The sequence below is a fragment of the Lagenorhynchus albirostris genome, chromosome 9 (genome assembly GCF_949774975.1).
Source record: "Lagenorhynchus albirostris chromosome 9, mLagAlb1.1, whole genome shotgun sequence".
Taxonomy (NCBI): Eukaryota; Metazoa; Chordata; class Mammalia; order Artiodactyla; family Delphinidae; genus Lagenorhynchus; species Lagenorhynchus albirostris.
Genome location: NC_083103.1, coordinates 94746726 through 94770936, shown reverse-complemented (window position 1 = coordinate 94770936; position 24211 = coordinate 94746726). Strand labels below are relative to the sequence as shown.

Here is a 24211-nt window from a genome sequence, read left to right as displayed (position 1 = left end):
TTATTCTCAGTAATTATAATTGTTCCGTTGTAGGCAGATTCTGTTTTTGCAAATTTGCCAAAATTTCCTTGTCACCCCAAAGTCAGTACTCAGGTGCTCTTGACGTCATTTGCAGACATACGTGAAAAATTTGAGACCTCGTGCAGTTTCCCCGCTTTCTTGTTTCAGCTCATACTATAAATGAGCACCCTTTTCACCGTCTATTTAGTGCCACATTTCCCACATTTCTGTGCTTTTCTGTTGATTTCACTCTTTTAAATGGCCCCTAGGCATAGTGCAGAAGTGTTGTCCAGCGCTCCTAAGTACAAGAAGACTGATGTGCCTTGCAGAGATAATGTATTAGATAAACTTCATAAAGGCATGAGTTACAGAACTGTGGGCCATGAGTAAATAAGGTGTCTTTAAACAGTAACACTGTTTAAACCAAATTCCTTGGTGGTCCAGTGGTTAGGACTCCACGCCTCCACTGCAGAGGGCATGGGTTCAATCCCTGGTCAGGGAACTAGGATCCTGCAAGCTGTGTGGCAGGGCCAAAAAAAATAAAATCAGTAACACACATAAAACAAGGTTATCTGTTGGCCCGTTGATGAAGAAGTTAAGTGTTCCTCACAGGAACCTAACCCTGTATTTCCCCTGGAAGCAGTGGTCCTATATTCAGTAATTCAGTGTTTCCAGTAACTGTATAGAACATAACTACCTCAAGTAATGAGAACTGGCTGTGTTTTACTCCTGTTGGCAATTATGCAGCCCTTATGAAAAATACTCTGCTACAATAAAACTTACTCTACAATAAAAATTATCTTCAACTGCTATGTAAATGAAATAGTACTTAAAATTTTTACAGTTTTGCATCTCTCTTATATTATGAGATTCTAAGTCTTAGATGATATTTTCAAGATTTGGCAAAGTTAATGAAGGTTTTTGTTTTCCTTCCTTACGTCATCTTTTGTTTTGTTTTCCCCCTGTGCTCAGCTTCAGATAAACCAGTCGATCATTTTCTGTAACTCCTCTCAGAGAGTTGAATTGCTAGCCAAGAAGATTTCTCAACTGGGTTATTCTTGCTTCTATATCCATGCTAAAATGAGGCAGGTGAGTATAAAACTTGAACTTGTATAGATTTTTTTAAAAACCTTTTTCTTAGTATTTCTTGGATTTTGTTTTGTTTTAATGCTCTTCCAAATGCCGTGAGTTTAAGAATAAATTATTCCTTAGCAGGCAAAGGACCATTCATTTTAACCTCTCTGAGGTTAGGTTTTCTAACTACAAACAGGGTTAATAGTACATATTCTTACCTCACAGGGTTGTCAGGAAGATTGAGATTATGTATGAATGAGTAGTTTGTAAGTTGCCAAGCATAATAGAAATGTGAGATTTTATTCCCTTCCTTCCCCGTATTCTTAGATTTGGGCTAGTATTTAATACAGTAATCACTAGCCACAGGTGGCAATTTAAAAGAGTTAAAATTTAAATAAATAAGTGAAAATTAAACAATATTTAAAATTTAGATTCAGTACAATCCCTGTCAAACTACCAATGGCATTTTTCACAGAACTAGAACAAAAAATTTCACAATTTGTATGGAAACACAAAAGACCCCAAATAGCCAAAGCAATCTTGAGAAAGAAAAACTGAGCTGGAGGAATCAGGCTCCCTGACTTCAGACTATACTGCAAAGCTACAGTAATCAAGACAGTATGGGACTGGCACAAAAACAGAAATATAGATCAATGCAGCAGTATAGAAAGCCCACAGATAAACCCACTCACATATGGTCACCTTATCTTTGATAAAGGAGGCAAGAATATACAGTGGAGAAAAGACAGCCTCCTCAATGAGTGATGCTGGGAAAACTGGACAGCTACATGTAAAAGAATGAAATTAGAACACTTCCTAACACCGTACACAAAAATAAACTCAAAATGGATTAAAGACCTAAATGTAAGGCCAGACACTATAAAACTCTTAGAGAAAAACATAGGGAGAACACTCTATGACATAAATCACAGCAAGATCCTTTGTGACCCACCTCCTAGAGAAATGGAAATAAAAATAAATAAATGGGATCTAATGAAACTTAAAAGCTTTTGCACAGCAAAGGGAACCATAAAGAAGATGAAAAGACAACCCTCAGAATGGGAGAAAATATTTGCAAACGAAGGAACTGACAAAGGATTAATCTCCAAAATATACAAGCAGCTCATGCAGCTCAATAGCAAAAAAACACGAAAACCCAATCCAAAAATGGGCAGAAGACCTAAATAGACATTTCTCCAAAGAAGTAATACAGATGGCCAACAACACATGAAAGGATGCTCAACATCACTTATCATTAGAGAAATGCAAACCAAAACCACAGTGAGGTATCACCTCACACCAGTCAGAATGGCCATCATCAAAAAATCTACAAACAATAAATGCTGGAGAGGGTGTGGAGAAAAGGAACCCTCTTGCACTGTTGGTGGGAATTTAAATGGATACAGCCACTATGGAGAACAGTGTAGAGGTTCCTTAAGAAACTAAAAATAGAAGTACCATATGACCCAGCAATCCTACTACTGGGCATATACCGTGAGGAAACCATAATTCAAAAAGAATCATGCACCACAGTGTTCATTGCAGCACTATTTACAATATCCGGGAGATGGAAGCACCCTAAGTGTCCATCAACAGGTGAATGGATAAAGAAGATGTGGCACATATATACAATGGCATATTACTCAGCCATAAAAAGAAACGGAATTGAGTTATTTGTAGTGAGGTGGATGGACTGAGAGTCTGTCATACAGAGTGAAGTAAGAAAGAGAAAAATACCGTATGCTAACACATATATATGGAATCTAAAAGAAAAAAAAAAGATTCTGGAGAACCTAGGGGCAGGACAGGAATAAAGACCTAGACGTAGAGAATGAACTCTAGGACATGGGGAGGGCGAAGGGTAAGCTGAGATGAAATGAGGGAGTAGCACTGACATATACACTACCAAATGTAAAATAGATAGCTAGTGGGAAGCAGCCACCTAGCACAGGGAGATCAGCTTGTGCTTTGTGACCACCTAGAGGGGTGGGATAGGGAGGGTGGGAGGGAGATGCAAGAGGGAGGGGATATGTAAAGCAATTATACTCCAATAAAGATGTTAAAAAAATAAAATTTAGTTCTTCAGTCACACCACGTTTGAAGTGCCGTATTACATGTGACTAGCAGTCACAGTTTTGGAAAGTACAGATACAGAACATTTCCATCATTGCAGAAGGTTCTGATTTTTCTGTGTACCTCCTCAGGTACATCTGTTTTTACTATTTGCCTGTAGAAAAGGATGCAATCTATATTTCAGAACTTAATTCAACAGAAAATAAATTCAAAACTATCACAAGACAACATTTTGTGTTTGTGCTGACGTTGTGAAATTTCATAAGCAAGCAGTTTCTGTAGGCTAACGGGTTAAGAACTTAATCAACTCACATATGGTTTTCAAAGAAGCTTAGTGTCATGGATCAGATACCTTCTTGTAGGCCCCTAATATTAAAATTGTCACAGGAAATGAATGTATTAAATTGAAGAGAATATTTCAGAATGGAAGAACATTGTGTTGAAAAAATGTTTACCAGATGCTAGATTTATTGCTTTTGCTAGAGTCAGTGTATGTTTTCATTCTTGTTTTTTAATTGGAAAGTAGTTATTTTTAGCTTTTGTATATAATAACTGAAAAGGTAAATAGTAGATGTTTTGGTCAAGCCAAACTTTTGGCATCTTTTGTTTGAAATATTTTAGAAGTATGGTGAAAATTATCACTAAAAATCCACTCCAGCAAAAAAGAAAAATACCTTTTTTTTTGCGGTACGCGGGCCTCTCTGGTTGCGGAGCACAGGCTTAGCGGCCATGGCTCACGGGCCCAGCCGCTCTGCAGCATGTGGGATCCTCCCCGACCGGGGCACAAACCCGCATCCCCTGCATCGTCTGGTGGACTCTCAACCACTGCGCCACCAGGGAAGCCCGAAAAATACCTTTAAGAATTGAGATAATAAGCAGCATATACATATGTATTCATATTTATTCCCATGGGAAACTAGTCTATGGTTAATTATTTTCACCTTTTGTTTTTAATTTATGTGTATTGAATTTGGCTCCTTTCTCATTCATGTAAAAAATAATTTGGGTATAAAGAACTTTGGGTAGGAGAAAAAAATCATGGCAATTTGGGGGCTTGTGTGAGTTTTAATCAAATCAAATGCGTTACTTTGTTCCTAGGAACATCGGAATCGTGTATTTCATGATTTCCGAAATGGCTTATGCCGCAATCTTGTTTGCACTGGTAAGTATTTTGTTTCGTTTACACATAGTTTTGTATTGTTTTTGTTTTGTTTTGTTTTGTTTTGCGGTACGCGGGCCTCTCACTGTTGTGGCCTCTCCCATCGCGGAGCACAGGCTCTGGACGCGCAGGCTCAGCGGCCATGGCTCACGGGCCCAGCCGCTCCGTGGCATGTGGGATCTTCCCGTACCAAGGCACGAACCCTTGTCCCCTGCATCGGCAGGCAGACTCTACCACTGCGCCACCAGGGAAGCCCCCTACCTGTATTTTTCAAAGTCTAAATTAGCATAATAATTGTGGGACTAGAAAAGAATTAGAAGGGATAGCCTTGCATATTAGCTTACCTCAGGCCTCTTATAAATCATTTAGCAGAAGGGGATGAATGAATTCTAAACAAAGCATAAATAATTACTGCTAGAGGATTATGTCTTTTTAGAAGTATTCTACGTTACACAACAAAATTTTTAAAAATAATTTTCTCTGTTTAACCTTGGATTAAATACTCAAAAATAGACTGAAGAAAATTACACTCCTGAGACTCATTTATGAGTATATCGCTTATCAGTCATCCTTGATTTGCGCAGTCACCTTAGACCATTTTTTTAAAACTTTGTTACAGGACTGGGAAAAGGTAACTTGTTGAGCAGAAAGCTGCTTATGGTAATGTGCATGACAGATAATGCCAGTAATTTGCAAATGCTTTTGAATTACTGATGAAGTGAATGAAGCTTAGGTTACATTAGAAATACATGTTAAAGAGTATTATGGCACCAAATTGAAGGATATAATGGAGTTTTGTGTTTTTGGTTTTTTTTTAAGATTTGTTTACCCGAGGTATTGATATACAAGCTGTGAATGTGGTAATAAACTTTGACTTCCCAAAGCTGGCAGAGACCTATCTCCATCGTATTGGAAGATCAGGTGAGGAAAAAGGAAGGAGATGTTCTTTGTGGAGGTTGTTTGAGAAGTTTAATCACTAAATTTTGTTCCTTTGTAGAGTGTGGTAGCAGTTAGAACAGTGAATTAAAACTAATTTAGTTGTTTGATATATCAAATTAATTTCCAACTCTTCCAGACACTTATTTTAAAAAGTTAAAATAACTTTATGCTTAATTTAAGATTCACAAATGAGAAGCTCACTTCTCTAACTGTACTGTTTAGTATGTATATTCTGGCAATTTTTGACAGAAATGAGCACCCGTTTTTTCATTTACAAAGGTAAAATAGCAGTGCTACTTGAGGCTGTGAAACCTGACGTTGTAACGTGTGTGTGAGTTCATATACTCAGAAGGGCACTGAACCAAAACATACATCCTGTATGGATTTGCCACTTATAGACTAGTGCTTGCACATTGATTCCCATGTTTAACTGTTTCATTAATTAAAATTGGTTTTTGTTAGGTCGCTTTGGTCATCTTGGCTTAGCCATCAACTTGATCACATATGATGATCGCTTCAACCTGAAAAGTATTGAGGAGCAGCTGGGAACAGAAATCAAACCTATCCCGAGTAACATTGACAAGAGCCTGTATGTGGCAGAATACCACAGCGAGCCTGTAGAAGATGAGAAACCTTAACAAGCATGTGTGTACCCGACAAAATAGCAAAGTGAGCATAATGTTTAAAGAAGGGAAATCAAGGTCCTCTTTCCTGGGGGAAATTTGATGTTCCACGATATATAATTAGCAGTAAAGGATGAAATACCTCTTGGCATAAATGACAGTAATCAGGAAGTATCTTGAAGTTGTAGTTGTGATCTTATTGGCGAATCTATAAATGCGGTTCACTTGAATATAGTCTTCCTAAGTAATGTAGTACGTGAGCAGTACCTAAGACAAATTCAGACTTCTAAAATAATGGAAACAAAAAAGAATCTTAGCGATTTTGAATATGAAAATATTTTTGCTCTTTATCACTTGGTCATCTCTGTTAGTGTTCACTCTTAATTTCTAATGGGAACCTTAATAAATTATGTTAAATTACCTGTAAAATTTTATTGCTAAAGGTGTAATCAGGTTATGATGATAACTGTCTTATTTTAAATGCCCACTCTGGTTTCCTGCAGATGGTTTCTCATCTTTTGGTGACTGTTGGGCTCTGGTAGAAATGCTTAAAACAAGGCTTAACATAGGGAAAAACCCCTAAAACAGCCTACATTCCTCTAAGGAAACTCTGATTTAATTTGAGAGCTGTTAGTTTCCAAATCAGCAGTGAACATTCTACCTGTTACTATTTTTAGGTTTTTCAAATTACTCTCTTCACTTTAACCTTTTTATCCTAATTTAAATGTCAAACACAAAACCCTTGGACAAATATAAAACTAGCCCATGTTTGCTAATACATTGGTAGGCTGTTGAGTTCATGTACGGTTTAAAAAAAATTTTTTTTTTTTAATTGTCATAGAGACTGCTGCCTGTTACCAGAACTTTCAGGGTTTCATTCTGTCTCTGGGATACATAGCAGAAATTCCTTAATCCTGAGTGAATTCTATAGTAGGCAGACAGGCTCAGTAGAAGCTGTTATAGAGAGCAGTGGGATGGGGATTGTGAACACCTATGTATCCTAGTTCGTATTGCTTTCATGGCATTAATTTTAGGCTTCTTTTTTCTTTAGGTTTTGACAAACTACAGAAGGCTCGTTTGGATCTGTGACACATCGATTTTGGGGGGATGCTCTTCTCTTTGTGGGTTTTTCATCTTTTATTTTGGAACTATGAAGACTTAAAAGAGCTCAGACATTTTTTCTTTTTTTTAATTGGTGAAGAGAAAAAAGCTAAAAAGGAATTTACCTTTTTTGTTCCACTTGTTTGCACTGTGTGCTGACTGAACATTAGTTGCACTAACTGCTGGTTTTTTAAAAATGTTTTCTGGGGAAGGGGGACAAGGAAGGAGGAGAAAGAAGAGAAGGGGATAAACCCTAAAAAGAGAAGAATCTTGATGAACACAAGCTTGTCTGCGATTTCAAAATTCTCCAACAGCTGACTCTTGAGTGCATTTCAACTTCTCCCTGGTTACTCATCCGTTTTTTAAGCCTGAAGAGCTTATTACTTATTTGTGCAAAGTGCCTTATGCTATGAGACCATTCAGAATATCATCTTTTAGACACAGCCCAAGGAATCAACAGTAGTATTTTTTTTCTTTTTTCTTTCTTTTTAAAATTTTTGTCTTTCCGTTTTGGTTTCAAGTTGAAGTCTCTCTCTTCCCTTTCTACCCGATACTCAAGCCCAGGGCTGGAAGATGAAACGTATTAGTAATGTTAAACACCATTTTCTTTTTCTTTATGTGGAGGAGTTGATATGCAACTGCAGTTCATCCGCACTGTAAATACATGTATTTAAAAAAAAAAAACAATCCCAAGTAAAAATTTCTTCTGGGCTGAGTAGATGCAACATCATCGCTCCCAAAGGAAAGAGCAGTCTATCATTGCAGGAGCCATATGACAAGCCTTTTGTGCTCTATAGCAGAACACTAAAGACTGGTTTACATACACCTCCATTAGCAGTTATGGCACTTGATGTGTAGACGTGTCAGAGCCTTTGACCCTCTTTCCTCTGTGGCAAAGCGTGTCCCATAGAAAATTGGGTGTGTATACTTGTATAAACTTTGTAAATAGGTTTTTTTCTGGGTTCATATATATATATACATATATATATATATATTTTTTTTTTTTTTTGGATGAAGGTTGCTGGGATTAAGGGGATTAGATTGATTATGGGAGCAGCTAAAGATGAGAGGGGCTCAGTTTTCCGCAACACTAAATTCTAAAAAAGTACTTTGGCTTCTTACTGTAGAGAACAGACCTCTACAGGGACATCCTCTGTTGGAAGGGGACCCAGAAGTCTGGGATCACTGCTGCCACACTTTGTCTCATATAGTACCTTTGGAGGAGGCCTGACAGAGAGAGAAGGAAGCTTCAGAAACCTGTAATTCAAGATGTTATTTTTGAGACACTCTCTCTGATAATGTTTCTTCCCCCCTTTTTAAAAGTTTGAGAAACACTTCAAGCTCAGCAAAAGGGGACAGAGAATAATTTGCCTTGCAGTGTGGCAGTTTGATTGAGTGGCAGTTTCTTTGAGCAGTATATGTATAAAGCATGGATTTGCATTTCAGAATATTAGCCAGTACCAGCTGTGGTGACATTAGCAGTTCTGGGGCTTACTTTCTGTGGATCTTCTCCTGTACTGTGTAAGTGTATTGCCCTCTGCCCACCTTGATACATAAACTTGCAGGAATGGGCAACCCCTGAGAGCTGTTAACTTTGATGCTACAGAAAGCTGCTTGCCATCCTCTTGCTTTGTGACAAGAATTATCTGTCATTTTGCATTGTAAATTGCTGGCAAACGCGTTGCAGTCAATAGTGTTGCTTTAAATTGTGCCCCTCCCAACATGCTTGATGTTTGGCCTGATCTCCAGGCAAAAGGAGTGAGATGAAGCAAAACCAGTGAACTGTTTTTTTAATGTTTTTAATTCCCTTTTAACCCAGTGTACTAGGTCAATTAGGAGGCATCTAGGATTTTTTTTTAAAAAAAGGAAAAAATAAAATTAAAAAAATTTGATTTCCATATGCCAGTGTTTTCCAAAACCCTAAAATATTGCAAGATGTGTCCTGCATAAACTTTCATGCTTAACTCATCTGGAAAAAGAAATCAGTTATTCAGAGTTGCTTTTTGACTCTGCCTAGTTCTAAGCAAAATTGTGACACCCAGAATTCCTTGAGGATCAAAATCCTGCAGATGCCTCCTGATCAGACATAGCCCTAACTCCTTAAAAACTGTAGCAAGAGCTGCACAGTACAAATCCCAAAAAGAATAACCCATTTATCTGGTAGCCAAGCCACATGTGTCTATCCAGCCAATGTTGGTTACTAAATACAAGGCCTACTTAAGGAAGTAACCTTTTTCCGGGGAGGGGTGGGGGGAGGGAATTTAAAAGGCATCAACTTTTGACCAAAAATCTTGCCCTTGTACTGATGCAGCTCTCTTTCTCCCCCACCTCTGGCGAGATAAGAGGAATCATTCATTATAGAAGAAAAGGAATGCTCATAAATGAAGTTTTGTGTCTCGCTAGAGTGTGTGGGTGACTAAGCAGCGCAGTCTTTTTTGCCATCCTCAGACTGTGCTCTGCCTGGTGCCACATGCCTGTGGGTCCCTCTAAAAGCACAGACTTTAAATTGAAAGTATTACTGAAGTACAGCCTCTGATGAGGAGTGGCACTTAAAACTATCTGGGACACCACTATTGGACACAGTCTTGTAGAGGCAGCTGTCCAGTTTTGGTGCTTGTCTCTTGAATAGGAATTGTTAAATGGAAAGATGCTCAAAGGACTAGGTCAAAGCCTAGTCTTTTTTTTTTTTTTTTTTAATCGCCCTTACAATAAGGAGCATTGTTACTATTGGAAGTTGTTTTTGTGTTCCTTGCAGTATTGGGTGTTTATTTTAAGTAATGATAATATTTTTCCACTGGTTCATTTGGATGAAAACTATTTGCCCAATTTTTAATATTTAAATTACATTCAGCACCTGGTTTAACCAGTGGTTATATAGTTGTGTAATGAGTTGTGGACTGTTGCACAGCTTGCTGCCTCTGTCCTTCTCTTTTCCTTACATTCCGATGGAGAAACTTTCTTGCCTTTTCCCTTAGTAATGGAATGGAATAAATTTATTCTAAAATGATCTTCCATGGGAAGAAGGGAGAGAGAAACCTAAATATAATCTCTAAATTATTTTCAAGTTGGTCCCAGCATCATAATATGGGTTGGCCCCAAAGACTGGGGGGAGGGGGGAGGCAACTGGTTATCAATATTTGTTTTCAGAATGAGATGGGAGCATCTTTCCTTTGCCATGAGCTTTGTGTTAGAGACCATCGTGCTTGGGTTAGAACCAGACAACCCAGCACAAAGCCTTGAGTGTAAATTGTTGGAATCAAAACATCTCATTCTGATCACTTGATTTTTTTTTTTTAATAGGGGTGGGAGGGAGGTTACTTTGCCCCAAAAGGGAGGGTATCTGCACTAAGGATTTAGAAACACTTTGGAAGCTCATAACCTCATCAGTAACTGCCTTTAGTCACACTCCTGACCTTATAGATGAGTAACAAAAGGATGAAATAAGTTCTTGGGAATTAAGCCATGTTATTTTAATTTGCTCCTTTTTCAGCGTTCTGTGTCTCTTAAGCTGTTATTGTGGAATCATTTTCTGGCAAAATAACCTTTGTCAAGCAAAATTATTGGCCTTGTGGGAGCTGACGTCAGTCAACTTTGGTGAATTTAAGTGGACTTTGGTGAGCTTATAGTTGTACTTTATATCCTTAAAGGTAGTTTTTTAAAACTTCCAAAGAAAACCCACTCTCCTTTCTGATCTAAAAACTCATCTTTGGGGTAAAGAGTTCAGTGTCCAAAGGTTGTAACAGTTCATGAGGTAAGAGGGCGCTAGCCTGGCACCTGGATTCTGCCCCTCCGTAGCTGACAGATTCCAACAGAAGTGTGTTTAAATTCTCCAGTAGACAATACTGGGCGGCGGGGGAGGGAGGGGTAGGGTTGGGTTGCTAAGGTACAGGCTGCTGTACTTTACCCAGTGGTTGTGAGGGAGGGTCCCTGGAGAAAACCAAGTCGCTAGTCCCTTTTTTGAAACAAAATTAAAACTTGAAAAAAATTTTTTGTTTAGTACAAAATGGGATAGAATTTAATGTCCCTAGCCACAAGGGACCAGTTCCACTGAGAAGTGAACAGTGGGAACTCAATTTTGAAAACATTTGGGGAAAGGGAAAATTGGCTTTCTGTTAATTGGCAGATGTTCCAGTGGGGCTGTTTTTGTTGGAATGTGTTATGTTGTATGTACACATATATGGACCAGAGCGTCTGCTGAGTTTATAAAGTTAAAAGCTGGTTGATAAAATCTTGATTTTTGTTACTTTATCACAATAAAAGCCCACTGGAACTTCAGATGTGTGTGTGGTGTGTCTTTAGCATCAGGCTGTGCGGTTTAGGAATACTTGCCTTTGAAATCATTTTTACTTACATAACTCACATTCTGGTAAAGCAGTAAGATTCTCAGCACTACTCCTCTGAATAAATTATGAGCACCTTTGTCCAGCCTTATTCATTGTCCCGCCGTTTGCATTTCACTCTGTTTTCATAGCCTAAACACAGAACAGATAATCAGTTGTTGGAAAGGAGAGTGATGTTGGTCCACAGTATGCCCGGGGGACTGCTAGTAGTCAGTCACCTCCTAGAATTGTTAAGATATTTTAGAAAGTTGAACAGAAATTACTTAGGAATTAACGATATGAATGGAATTTGTATTCTGAGACTGAGAAATACTAATGAAAGAAATCAGAAGACCTAAATAATTGGAGAAATCCAGACACAAAGCTGGATACAGCATCCTCGCCCCCCCACCCCAAAAGAAATACTTCAGTATAACAAAATAATGTTCCAGACATGTATGCTGAAAACTGCAAAATTGCTGATGAGAGAAATCAGGCCTGAAGACATAGTCTTCCAATCCATGAATATGACACCTCTATTTTTGTCAGTTCCCCAGTTTCATCTGTAGGTTCAGAGTATTTCCTTCCAGTCCCAGCAAGCTTTTTGACAAGATAGCCACAAGATAATTCTAAAATTCATATGGGAAGGCAAGCCGCCATAACAGTTTTGGAAAAGAACAAAATTGGAGGACTCATTACCTGATTTCAAAATACAGGAAGCTACAGCAGTCGAGAAATCTGTAAATTCAGTTCTTTCACTACAATGAAGAAATGTAGGGAGACATGCCATCAACCTTTTCATCTAAGGAGTAAAGAATGGATGTGTACAGTCTGGCCGAAGATCAATTTTTCTTGTAGATGCTGTGTGGGCAGTTTGTTCCTAGTTCATTAGGTGCATTTCCATTATCCTGTTAATCTAATCGCGGAACAGCGTACGGCTCTCTCTCTGCCTCTGGATTTGTCCCACCCTCCCTCACTTTACTGTCTCCAGAGATTGACCTGTATGAACCACATAAATATTTCCTCTGCTCGCCGGCTCCCATTTCGGTTTGCTCACCAGGGATTCCCCCTCAGGAAATTAGAAAAAGTGAGGTAGGAGTTTGTATTCCTTTAATTCCCTTCCCGTAAGATGCCTCCAGCTGCTTTGTTTCTCAACTGGAGATCTCTGCAGCTGAGTCTGTCACTCTCTCCCTCCATTTTCTGGTAACCATCCTCTCCCCTTGATAGATTTTCCCTACACCCATGCTTTTGTAAATAGGCCAGATGTAAATAAACTCTCCTCAAATTTTCCTATGCCATCTGTTTCTTGTTGGGACCCAGACAGAGTAATTGGTACCAGAAGTGGCCCCAGGAAACAGACTTTTAAAATGAGATTCTCGGATTGGGTTAGTTATATTTGATGAGCTCAATGACAACCTGCTTATGGGGGTTGGTGGATGGGATGGAACATGAATAATTCATGGTATACAGTGGCATCACAATTCAAATTTTCACTGGTAGTACCACGGGATTAAGTGCAGGTAAAGGACGAGGCATAGGGAAATCAAGGGGCTGTGACAATCAGCAATAAAACAACCTATGGACTGGGAGAAAATATTTGCAAATGATATGACCGACAAGGGATTAATTTCCAAAATATACAAACAGCTCCTACAACAGAAAAACAACCCTATCAAAAAGTGGGCAGATAGAGAAAGAAAAAAAAAAAAAGTGGGCAGATTGGGGCTTTCCTGGTGGCACAGTGGTTGAGAGTCCACCTACCGATGCAGGGGACACGGGTTCGTGCCCCGGTCCAGGAGGATCCCACATGCCGCGGAGCGGCTGGGCCCGTGAGCCATGGCCGCTGAGCCTGTGCGTCTGGAGCCTGTGCTCCGCAACGGGAGAGGCCACAGCAGTGAGAGGCCCGCGTACCGCAAAAAGAAAAAAAAAAAAAGTGGGTAGATGATCTAAATACTTCTCCAAAGAAGACATACAAATCGCCAAAAGGCACATGAAAAAATGCTCAATATCACTAATTATTAGAAAAATGCAAATCAAAATTACAATGAGGTATCACCTCACTCCGGTCAGAATGGCCACCATCAAAAAGTCTACAAATAATAAATGCTGGAGAGGGTGTGGAGAAAGAGGAACCCTCCTACACTGTTGGTGCGAGTGTAAATTGGTGCAGCCACTATGGAGAACAGTATGGAGTTTCCTTAAAAAACAAAAATAGTTACCATATGATCCTGCAACCCCACTCCTGGGCATATATCTGGAGAAAACTATAATTAGAAAAGATACATGCACCCCTATGTTCATAGCAGCACTATTTATGATAGCCAAGACACAGAAGCAACCTAAATGTCCATCAACAGATGAATGGATAAAGAAGATGTGATACATATATACAATGGAATACTACTCAGCCATAAAAAAGAATGAAATAATGCCATTTGCAGCTACATGGAAGGACCTAGAGATTATCATACTAAGTGAAGTAAGCCAAAGACAAATATCATATGATATGCTTATATGTGGAATCTAAAAAAAAGAGATAAAAATGAACTTATTTACAAAACAGAAGTAGACCCACAGACATAGAAAACAAATGTATGGTTACCAAAGGGGAAAAGTGGGGAGGGATAAATTAGGAGGATGGGATTAACATATACTCACTACAGTATATAAAATAGATAACAAACAAGGACCTACTGTATAGCACTGGGAACTATACTCAATATTCTGTAATAACCTATAAGGGAAAAGAGTCTGGAAGAGTATATCTATCTATATATCTATATCTATAGATATATATATATCACTGAATCACTGTGCTGTATACCTGAAACACAACATCGTAAATCAACTTTACTTCAATAAAAAAAATAATAACTTCCTTGTACCTTTCGTCCACCAACCACACACACACATAAAAGTGGTAGGCCTTTTAAAACTTATTCTTTGGCACAGGGTTAAAAAAAAAAAGGCCTCAATTGCATACATAAGATTAAAAATATGAACATGCAATTAACATACAAACAGAACAAGAAGGCCTCCCCGGGAGTTTTGAAGAGGGTCCTTTATCTGTAGCTTTGTCCTTAGCTAATTGGTTACTGTGTCCCTAGGACTGAAATAGATGGCAGCCTTCTAAAGTTTTACTTGATTTGTATACACAGAAAATCTCTGGATCTGATGAACAGAATTCTGACTTGAGCCAGTCTGTTGATCTCTGAAGTTTCCAGGTGCGAGACAGTTAGCTGACACAGAGCCTCTTGAATAAAAACGAAGCCTTCCTCAAAAGGACTTGTGACCATTTGCTAGTGTGACTATATATTGGGGAAGAGGGAATAACCAGACTTTTGAGGACTACTGGGGCCCCAAAATGCTACAGGTCAGAGTAAAGTCTTATGGAGGTCAAGTGATCCATGGAGTTTTGGCTTGGGTCCATCTCACAGTTGACATATTGGGTCCCCAAACCCAGGTCTAGATTGCGTAGTGGGAATTGACATCCTCAGCAACAGGCAAAATCACCAAATTAGTTCCCTGACCCATGGAATAATATTATGGTAGAAAATGCTATATAGAAGCCACTAGAACTGCCTCTAACTACCAAAGTAGTGAACCAAAACCAATACCACATTCCTGAAGAGACTGCAGAGATTAGTTCCACCAATGAAGATTTAAAAGATGCAAGATTGGTGGTTTATAGGCCTTCCCTGGTGGTCCAGTGGGTAAGACTCCGCGCTCCCAATGCAGGGGGCCCAGGTTCGATCCTGCATCTAGTTGGAGAACTAGATCCCACACGCATGCCGCAACTAAGTTCGCCTGCTGCAACTAAGACCCGGCGCAGCCAAAATAAATAAATAAATATTAAAAAAAAAAGATTAGTGGTTTCTACTACAGCTTCCTTCAACACACATACCTGGTTTGTGCAGGAGACAAATGGATTGTGGGAAATGACAGGGGATTATCATAAACTTAAGTGATGATACCAGTTGCAACTGCTGTTCCAGATGTGTGTGTTTTTTGCTGGAACAAATCAACACATTCCCTGCCACCTGGTATAAAGCTACTGATATAGTGAACACTTTCTTTCTCTAGACCTGATAGTAAAGACTGTATGAAATAGTTGGTTTTCAGCAGGCAGGACCAGCAACACACTTTATTGGTCTGTGTCAGGGCTCTATTACCTCTCTAGCTGGTCTACAGAGACGGATCATCACTGAATTCTACAGGCTATCATCACTCTGGCCCACTACATTACAGCAGGATACGGCATCTACCTTGGATACTTTGGTAAAATTCAAGCATGCCAGAGGATAGGAAATAGATGCCACCAAAAAATCATGGACCTGCCCGCCCCAGTGAAATCCTAGGGGTCCAATAAACTGGGGCATGTTGCAATATCCCTTACTAGGTAAAGGGCAGATTGCCACATCTGGCTCCTTCTACCACTAAGAAAGAGATACAATGCCTAGTGGGCCTCTTTGCATTTTGAAGGCAATATATACTTTATTTGGGTGTATTACTTCAAGTCGTTTGCTGAGAAATCTGAATTTTTGTCTTTTTTAACAATGGCCCAGAACAAGAGAAGGCCCTGCAGCAGGTCCACGCTGCAGTACAGTTTGCTCTGACACTGGGGCCTTACGATCCAGCAGATCCAATGATCTCAAAGTGTCTGTGGCAGATAGACTTGTACAGAGCTTTGGGCAGCCTCCTGTAGGTGAATGACAGCACAGACGTTTAGGATTTTGAGAAAAGCTATGCTATCTTCTGCAGAAAACTATTCCCCTTTTGAAAAACAGCTTCTGTGGACTTCCCTGGTGGCACAGTGGTTAAGAAGCCACCTGCCAATGCAGGGGACACAGGTTCAATCCCTGGTCTGGGAAGATCCCACATGCCGCGGAGCAACGAAGCCCATGTGCCACGACTACTGAGCCTGCGCTCTAGAGTCCGCATGCCACAGCTACTGAGCCCGCGTGCCTAGATCCCATGCTCTGCAACAAGAGAAGCCACAGCAATGAGAAGCCTGCGCACCGAAATGAAGAGTAGCCCACACTCGCCACAACTAGAGAAAAGCCTGCGCTCAGCAACGAAGACCCAATGCAGCCAAAAATAAATAAATAAATTTATAGAAAACAAAACAAAAAAACAGCTTCTGGCTTGCTCTTGGGCCTTAGTAGAAACTGAACTCTTGACCACCAGGCATTACCAAGTCACCATGCAACCTGAGTTACCCTTGGACATTGCCTGACTCATCAAGTCATAAGGCAACTTTGGGTTCTGCTGGCCCAGAGGTCTTAATTCCCAAGAGAGAAATGTTTCCTCCAGAGAACTCAGCAGAAGTTCTATTAAACTCGAAAGTGAGCCTGCCACACCAGGCTTCTGTCCACTTTGGGCTTCTCATGCTAACCAACCATTGGGCAGCTTTGTGACTATTGATCCTAATTTGAAAGGGGAAATTGGGTTGTGATTACACAAAGAGGTAAGTAAGACTTTGTTTGGAGTGCAGTAGATCTCCTGGGGCTGCTCTTAATACTACCATATAAAGTGATAAAAGTTAATGGAAAACTACAACAATTTAGTGCAGGCTGGATTAGTAATAGTCCAGACTCTTCAGGAAGGAAGGTTTGGGTCATTCCATCAGGCAAGGAATCAGGACTCTCCAAGGTACTTGCAGAGGGCAAAGGAAATATGGAATGGGTAGTGGAAGAAGGAAGAAGGAATTTATAGATAACATTTATGGTCACATGACTAGTTGTAGAAATGAGGACTATAACAGTTATGAGTATTTCTTCCTTATTTTATTATAAATCTGTCAGGTATGTATCAACTAGTTCTTCTCTTTTTTTCTCATCTCATTCTCCTACTGAATAAGATAAGATGTATTATAGATATCAAAGAGGGTTTTGACCCACTAGAAAAGGCTTGAACATCACCTGAAAATAAAGTGACATATAGGAATGTGTATCCTCTTTTGGGAGATGATTAGCATGCTTTTAATTTTTTGAGGGACAGGAGTATGTTAATCAGATGCATGATTTTGCAGATTTTTTACTTTGGAAGTTAAATATGGTGTAAAAGAGGTGTGACTGAATGTCATATTAACATGGGATGAAATGTTGTGGGTTTTTTAATTGTCCATTTAGCTAATCTGGAGCTACATTTCCTAGAATTTCCTGTCTTGTTCACTTTGGTAGATTTGTAGTGTATTAACTTGACTAAGCTAAAATTAAATTTCCCACAATCCCCTTCCCTGTTTGGCTCAGGATCAGAGTTGGCCAAAAGAAAATTTGCACAAGATTTGGGAGGTGAAACTGAAGCAGCAGGCATTACAATCTGAAGGTCATCATGGTCAGAGGTGAGGAGAGACAGAGAGATGCCAGAAAGTTCCAGTTTTCCCTTGCTCTTTTTTTTGCTGCACATCCTTGTTCTTGCTCTATGTCCAGCTCTTTTTCTTTATTGCTAGCTCTGCTGACCAATAGCAGCCCAGACCTATTGCCAGACCACTTGGCTGTGAATTCACAGAGCGTAGCTATGAAGAGACAACAGCCTTCCATGGTCTTCTATCCCAGTTCCCTGTGTGATCCCATTCAAGCAGCTGATTGTCTCACTTCCAGACTTCCCTGAAAGCACTAACTAGTTCACCCAAACTAATGATTAGTGATTTTTCCCCTGGTTTTTAACACCCTCATTTGGACCATTACTTCCCCAGTCTCTCCTCCAATTATGTTAAGCAGTGGCTCTCAAACTTCAACAGGCATCTCGATTACCTAGAGGGTTTACTGAAACCAACTTTCTGAGTCTTACCCCCAGAGCTTCTAGGTCTGTGGTGGGTTCTAGATATTTGCATTTCTAACAAATCCCCAGGTAATGCTAATGCTTGACGCTATTGGTCCAGGGAGCATACACTGGGAACCACTGGAGTAAAGCCTAATTCCTCTAATAATTCCTCATTCTGTAATATCCATTGTAGTTCTGCTTCCTTGATTGAACTCTGGCTAATATAGGGCCATAGACCATATAGGGGAAGAAAAATTAAAAGCTATAAACATGCAATTAGGAACTTGCCAGTGGGGGTGGGAGAAGAGGACTTCTGCCTTTCACTTCCTGCCAAGACAGAGTAATGGTGGCCAAATCTACTCCCTTTCCTAAAGCAGCCAACAATGGACAATATATGAAGCAACAGTTTAAGACACTAGATACCAGGCAATGAGAGACAGTGAAACCTGAAAATGAGAAAGACAAGATGAGCCCTGTGATTACGATCACCCAACTTGCTGCCTTGAGAGAGTTTTCCAGCCACGATGCAGGGAAGGGAACCCAAGTGGAGCCCAGCAAACTACCTGAGTTGAGGAAACAGAGCTGAGATTCTGAGAAGAGCAAGAGGATGGAGACCACAGGACAGAGTGCCAGAGAGGAGAGAGCTGCACAGAAAGAGAACTCCAGAGATGTGCAGAGGGTCCCCCTCGAGTATTTAGCTGAGTATTGATTTGCCCAAGCATGTGCAGGAACTACTTGAGACCAGGGAAAGAACCACCCAAAAGGATTAGTGGGAACAGTGTCCAGAGCTCACACAGGGTTGGGAATACTGCCTGTGCCCACCAGGCAGACTGGAATACCTCATGATTCATGAGGTGTTGGGTAGAGTACTCAGAAAGGTCTTGCCTCAGTAATGGGTAATAATTAGACTTAGAAATAGTACTGATATGCTCCCACCTAACACACCTTAAAAAACAAGACCCAAAAGGATCAAACTCTTTCCAAATAACTGCTTCCCAGAAAAAAAGTTCAATAATATTTATAAAAAGTCGGGCTTCCCTGGTGGCACAGTGGTTGAGAGTCCGCCTGCCGAAGCAGGGGACGCGGGCTCGTGCCCTGGTCCGGGAAGATCCCACATGCTGCGGAGTGGCTGGGCCCGTGAGCCATGGCCGTTGAGCCTGCGCATCTGGAGCCCGTGCTCCGCAACGGGAGAGGCCACAACAGTGAGAGGGCCGTGTACCACACACACACACACACACATATATATATATATATATAAAATCCAGCACCCAAAGTAAAATTCATGTCTGGCAGCTTATTAATAACAAGAAAGCACGTAAAGAAGCAGGAAAAATAGGACCCATAATATAGAGAATAATCAATAAGTCAGAACTGACCCAGATATTAGAATTAGCTAGACAAGAACATTTTTTAAAAATCAAATTAAACTTCTAGAGATGAAAACTACAATGACTGAGATGAAAAACATACTGGAGGGGATTGATGGCAGATTTGAAAGATTAATGAACTTGAAGATATAGCAATAGAAACTATCCAAAATGCAAAAATATTTTAATGAACAGAGTTTCAGTGAGCTCTAGGACAATTTCAAGTGACCTAATATCTGTGTAGCAGGTGTCTCCAAAGGAGATGAGGAGGGAGGGATGGAAAAAATGTTTTGAAGAAATAATGGTCCCCAAATCTTTAATTTGATTAAAACTATAAACCCACAGATTCAAGAAGCTTAATGAACTCTGAGCACAAGAAATATGAAGAAAACTACAGGGTATATCATAATCAAATTGCTCAAAACCGATGATAAATAGAAAATCTTAAAAGCAACCAGAAAAAATGACACATTATGTACAGGGGAACAAAGATAAAAATGATGTAGATTTCTTAGTAGAAAGAATTGTTAACAGAAGACAATAGGGCAACACCTTTAAAGCACTGAAATAAAAAAAAATGTCAATCTAGAATTCTATACTCATTAAAATACATTTCAAAAATAAAGGCTTAAGAAATTTTCATACATAAAAAACTGAAAGAATTCATCACCATCAGACCCACATTGTAGGAAATGTTAAAGGGAAAAGCCAAAATGAAATAATATCATGTGGAAATATGGATCTACACAAAGGAAATAAAAAGCACTGAAAAGGGTAATTACATGGGTAAACATATAAGGTATTTTAATTTGTATTTTAATACTTTTAAAAGGTAATTGATTGTTAAACAAAGATAATAAAAATGTAGTGTGCGATTTATAACACATGTAAAAGGAAAATATATGCTAATGATAGCAGAAAGTCAGAACAGAAGGAATGGAGGCATACTATTGTAAGATTCTTATTCAATACTTACAGTGGTATAATATCACTTGAAAGTAGACTGTGATCATTTTAATGATGCATGCTGTAAACACTAAAGCAGCCACTAAAATAACCAAAGAGTTATAGCTAATAAGCCAAAAAAAGAAATGAAATGGAATCATAAATAAGACTCAGTTCATTCAAAAGAAGGCTGAAAATTTTTTAAATGTACAAAAGTACAGATGGAACAATAGAAAATATGTAGCAAAATGACAGGTGTAAACCTAACATTTTCATTGATCACATTAAATGTGTTACTACTACACATCTATTAGAATGACTAATATTAATATCTAAAAGACAGTTAATATCTAAAAGACAGTTGCTTGTGGGAATGTATAGTTGTACAACTATTTAAGAAATTGTCAGTCTGTTTTCAAAAACAGTTAAACATACACCTACCATATGATCCAGCCATTTTACTCTTACATGTTTACACAAGGAAAACAAAAGTGTTTGTCCATATGAAGTCTTGTATATGAATGTTCACAGCAGCTTTATTCGTAATAGCCAAAAAGTGGGAACAACCTAACTATTCATCGATGGGTAAATAGATAAACAAATTGTGATATACCCAAACAATGGAATACTTTTCAGCAATAAAAATGAATTATTGATACACAAAACAACCTGAACAAATCTCAAAATAGCAGTGATGAGTAAAAGTAGCTAGACAAAAAAAGTACATACTGTATCATCCATACAAAAAATAAAATTCTGAAGATACCACAATAAAGAAAATTACAGGCCAATATCACTGATGAACATAGATTCAAAAATTCTCCACAAAATATTAGCAAATCAAATTCAACAATACATTAAAAGGATCAAACACCATGATCAAGTGGGATTTATCCCAGGATGCAAGCATGGTTCAAAATCTGCAAATCGGGGGGAGGGATAAATTAGGAGTTTGAGATTAACATATACACACTATTATACATAAAATAGATAACCAACAAGGTCCTACTGTATAGCACAGGGAACTATACTCAATATTTTGTAATAACCCATAAGAGAAAAGAATCTGAAAAAGGATAGACATACATATATATGTATAATTGAATCACTTTGCTGAACACCCGAAACTAATGCAACATTGTAAATCAACTATACTTCAGTTAAAAAAACCCAAAATCTGCAAATCAATCCATGTGATACACCACATTAAGAAACTGAAGAATAAAAATCATATGATCATCTCAATAGGGCAGAAAAAGCTTTTGACAAAATTCAACATCTATTTATGATAAAAACCCTCAACAAAGTGGGTATAGAAGGAATACATCTCAACATAATAAATTCCATATATGACAAACCCACATCCAACATCATACTTAATGGTCATTTCCTCTAAAATCAGTAACAAGACAAAGATGCCCACTCTCGCCAATTTTATTCAACATGGTATTGGAAGTCATAGCCACAGCAATCACACAAGAAATAAAAGGAATCCAAGTCAGAAAGGAAGAAGTAAAACTGTCACTGTTTGCAGGTGACAAGACATAGAAATTCCTCAAGATGCTATCAAAAAACTATTAGAACAAAAATGAATTCGGTAAAGTTGCAGGATACAAAATTATTCAGAAAGCTGTTGTAGTTCTATACACTAATAATGTACTATCAGAAAGAGAAATTAAGGGACTTCCCCCGTGGTCCAGTGGTTAAGAATTCTCCTTCCAATGCAGGGGTTGCAGGTTCAATCCCTAGTGGGGGAACTAGTTGCCCCACAGCATGTGGGATATTAAGTCCATGCACTGCAATGAGAAGCCCACAGGCCACAACTAGAGAAGCCCATGCACCACAACTAGAGAGCAGCCCTCGTACTGTAACTAGAGAGAAGACTGCACGCCACAACGAAGACCCAGTGCGGCCAAAAAAAAAAGAAAGAAAGGAAGAGAAATTAAAAAAACAGCCCCATTTATAGTTGCATCATAAAGAATGAAGTACCTAGGAATAAATCTAACTCTGAAAACTAAGATGTTGATGAAAGAAAGTGAAGAGGATACAAACAGAGGGAAAAATATACTGTGCTCGTGGATTGGAGGATTTAATACTGTTAAAATGATCATACTACACAAGGCAATCTACAGATTCAATGCAATCCCTATCAAATTACCAAAGACATTTTTCACAGAACTAGAATAATTCTAAAATTTGTATGGAAACACAAAAGATCCCTAATATCCAAATTAATCTTGAGAAAGAATAACAAAGCTAGAGGTATTATTTCTCTGATTTCAAACTATACTACAAAGCTACAGTAATCAAAACAGTATGGTACTGGCACAAAAGCAGATCAATGGAACAGAATAGAGAGCCTGGAAATAAACCCACGATTATATGGTCAATCTATGACAAAGGAGGTAAGAATATAGAGTGGGGAAAAAGCCTCTTTAATCAATGGTGTTGGGAAAACTGGACAGCTATATGCAAAAGAATCAAACTGGACTACTTTCTTAAGCCATATACAAAAATAAACTCAAAATGGATTAAAGACTTAAATGTAAGATCTGAAAGCATAAAAATCCTAGAAGGAAACACAGGTAGTATGCTTTTTGATGTAGGTCTTAACATTTTTTTGGATCTGTCTCCTCAGGCAAGGGAAACAAAAACAAAAATAAGCAAATGACACTACATCAAACTAGGGTTTTGCATAGCGAAGGAAACTATCAACAAAATGAAAAGGTCGCCTACTGAATGGGAGAAGATATTTGCAAATAATATATCTAATAAGGGGTTAATATCCAAACCATACAAAGAACTCAGACAACATCAAAAAGCAAACAACCTGATTAAAAAATGGGCATGGGGCTTCCCTGGTGGTGCAGTGGTTGAGAGTCCGCCTGCCGATGCAGGGGAGATGGGTTCGTGCCCCGTCCGGGAAGATCCCACATGCCGCGGAGCGGCTGGGCCCGTGAGCCATGGCCACTGAGCCTGCACATCCGGAGCCTGTGCTCCGCAACGGGAGAGGCCACAACAGTGAGAGGCCCGCATACCGCAAAAAAAAAAAAAAAAAAAAAGGCATGGACTTCCCTGATGGTCCAGTGGTAAAGAATCCACCTTACAATGCAAGGGGTGTGGGTTCGATCCCTGGTCAGGGAACTAAGATCCCACATGCCACAGGGCAGCTAAGCCCACACGCCACAACTACTGATCTTGCGCACCTCAACTAGAGAGCCTGCATGCCGCAAATTAGAGCCCTCGCACTTTGCACACCACAACTAGAGAGAAAACCCGCACGCCACAACTAGAGAGAACCCCGTGCGCCACCATGAAGAGCCCACACGCTGCAACAAAACATCCCTCACACCTCAATGAAGATCCCACGTGCCACAACTAAGACCCCATGCAGCCAAAAATAAAAAATTTTTTTAAATTTTTAAGTGAGCAGAGGACCTGAATAGACACTTCTCCAAAGAAGACACAGATGGCCAGAACAGACACCCAAAAAGATGCTCAACATCACTAATCATCAGGGAAATGCAAATCAAAACCACAATAAGACACCACCTCACACCTGCCAGAATAGCTATCATCAAAAAGACAACGAAAAAAAAAAAAAAAAAGACAACGAATAACAATTGTTGGCGAGGATGTGGAGAAAAGGGAACTTTTGTGCACTGTTGGTGGGATTTTAAATTGGTGCAGCCTCTGTGGAAAACAGTATGGGGTTTCCCCGCAAATTTTAAAACTAGAACTACCACATGATCCAGCAATTTCACTTCTGGGTAATTTACCCAAAGAAAACAAAAACACTAATTCAAAACAATATATGCACACCAATGTTCATTGCCACATTATTTA

General features: G+C 39.2%; 1 protein-coding gene across 4 annotated transcripts in view; it reads left to right on the top strand.

Annotated features, from left to right (window-relative positions):
- DDX6 (DEAD-box helicase 6) overlaps positions 1-11244 on the top strand; it is a 34090-nt gene extending 22846 nt beyond the window's left edge. For 3 of the 4 annotated variants that reach the window (XM_060160528.1, XM_060160527.1, XM_060160529.1), the window contains exons 10-14: positions 973-1089; positions 4246-4309; positions 5126-5227; positions 5708-5914; positions 6920-11244. In XM_060160528.1, coding sequence (XP_060016511.1) covers positions 973-1089; positions 4246-4309; positions 5126-5227; positions 5708-5883 — 459 coding nt within the window. In that variant the 3' untranslated portion in view covers positions 5884-5914; positions 6920-11244. The remainder of the gene's footprint in view (positions 1-972; positions 1090-4245; positions 4310-5125; positions 5228-5707; positions 5915-6919) is intronic. The other variant, XM_060160530.1, reaches the window with a different exon arrangement.
- The last annotated feature ends 12967 nt before the right edge of the window (positions 11245-24211 follow it).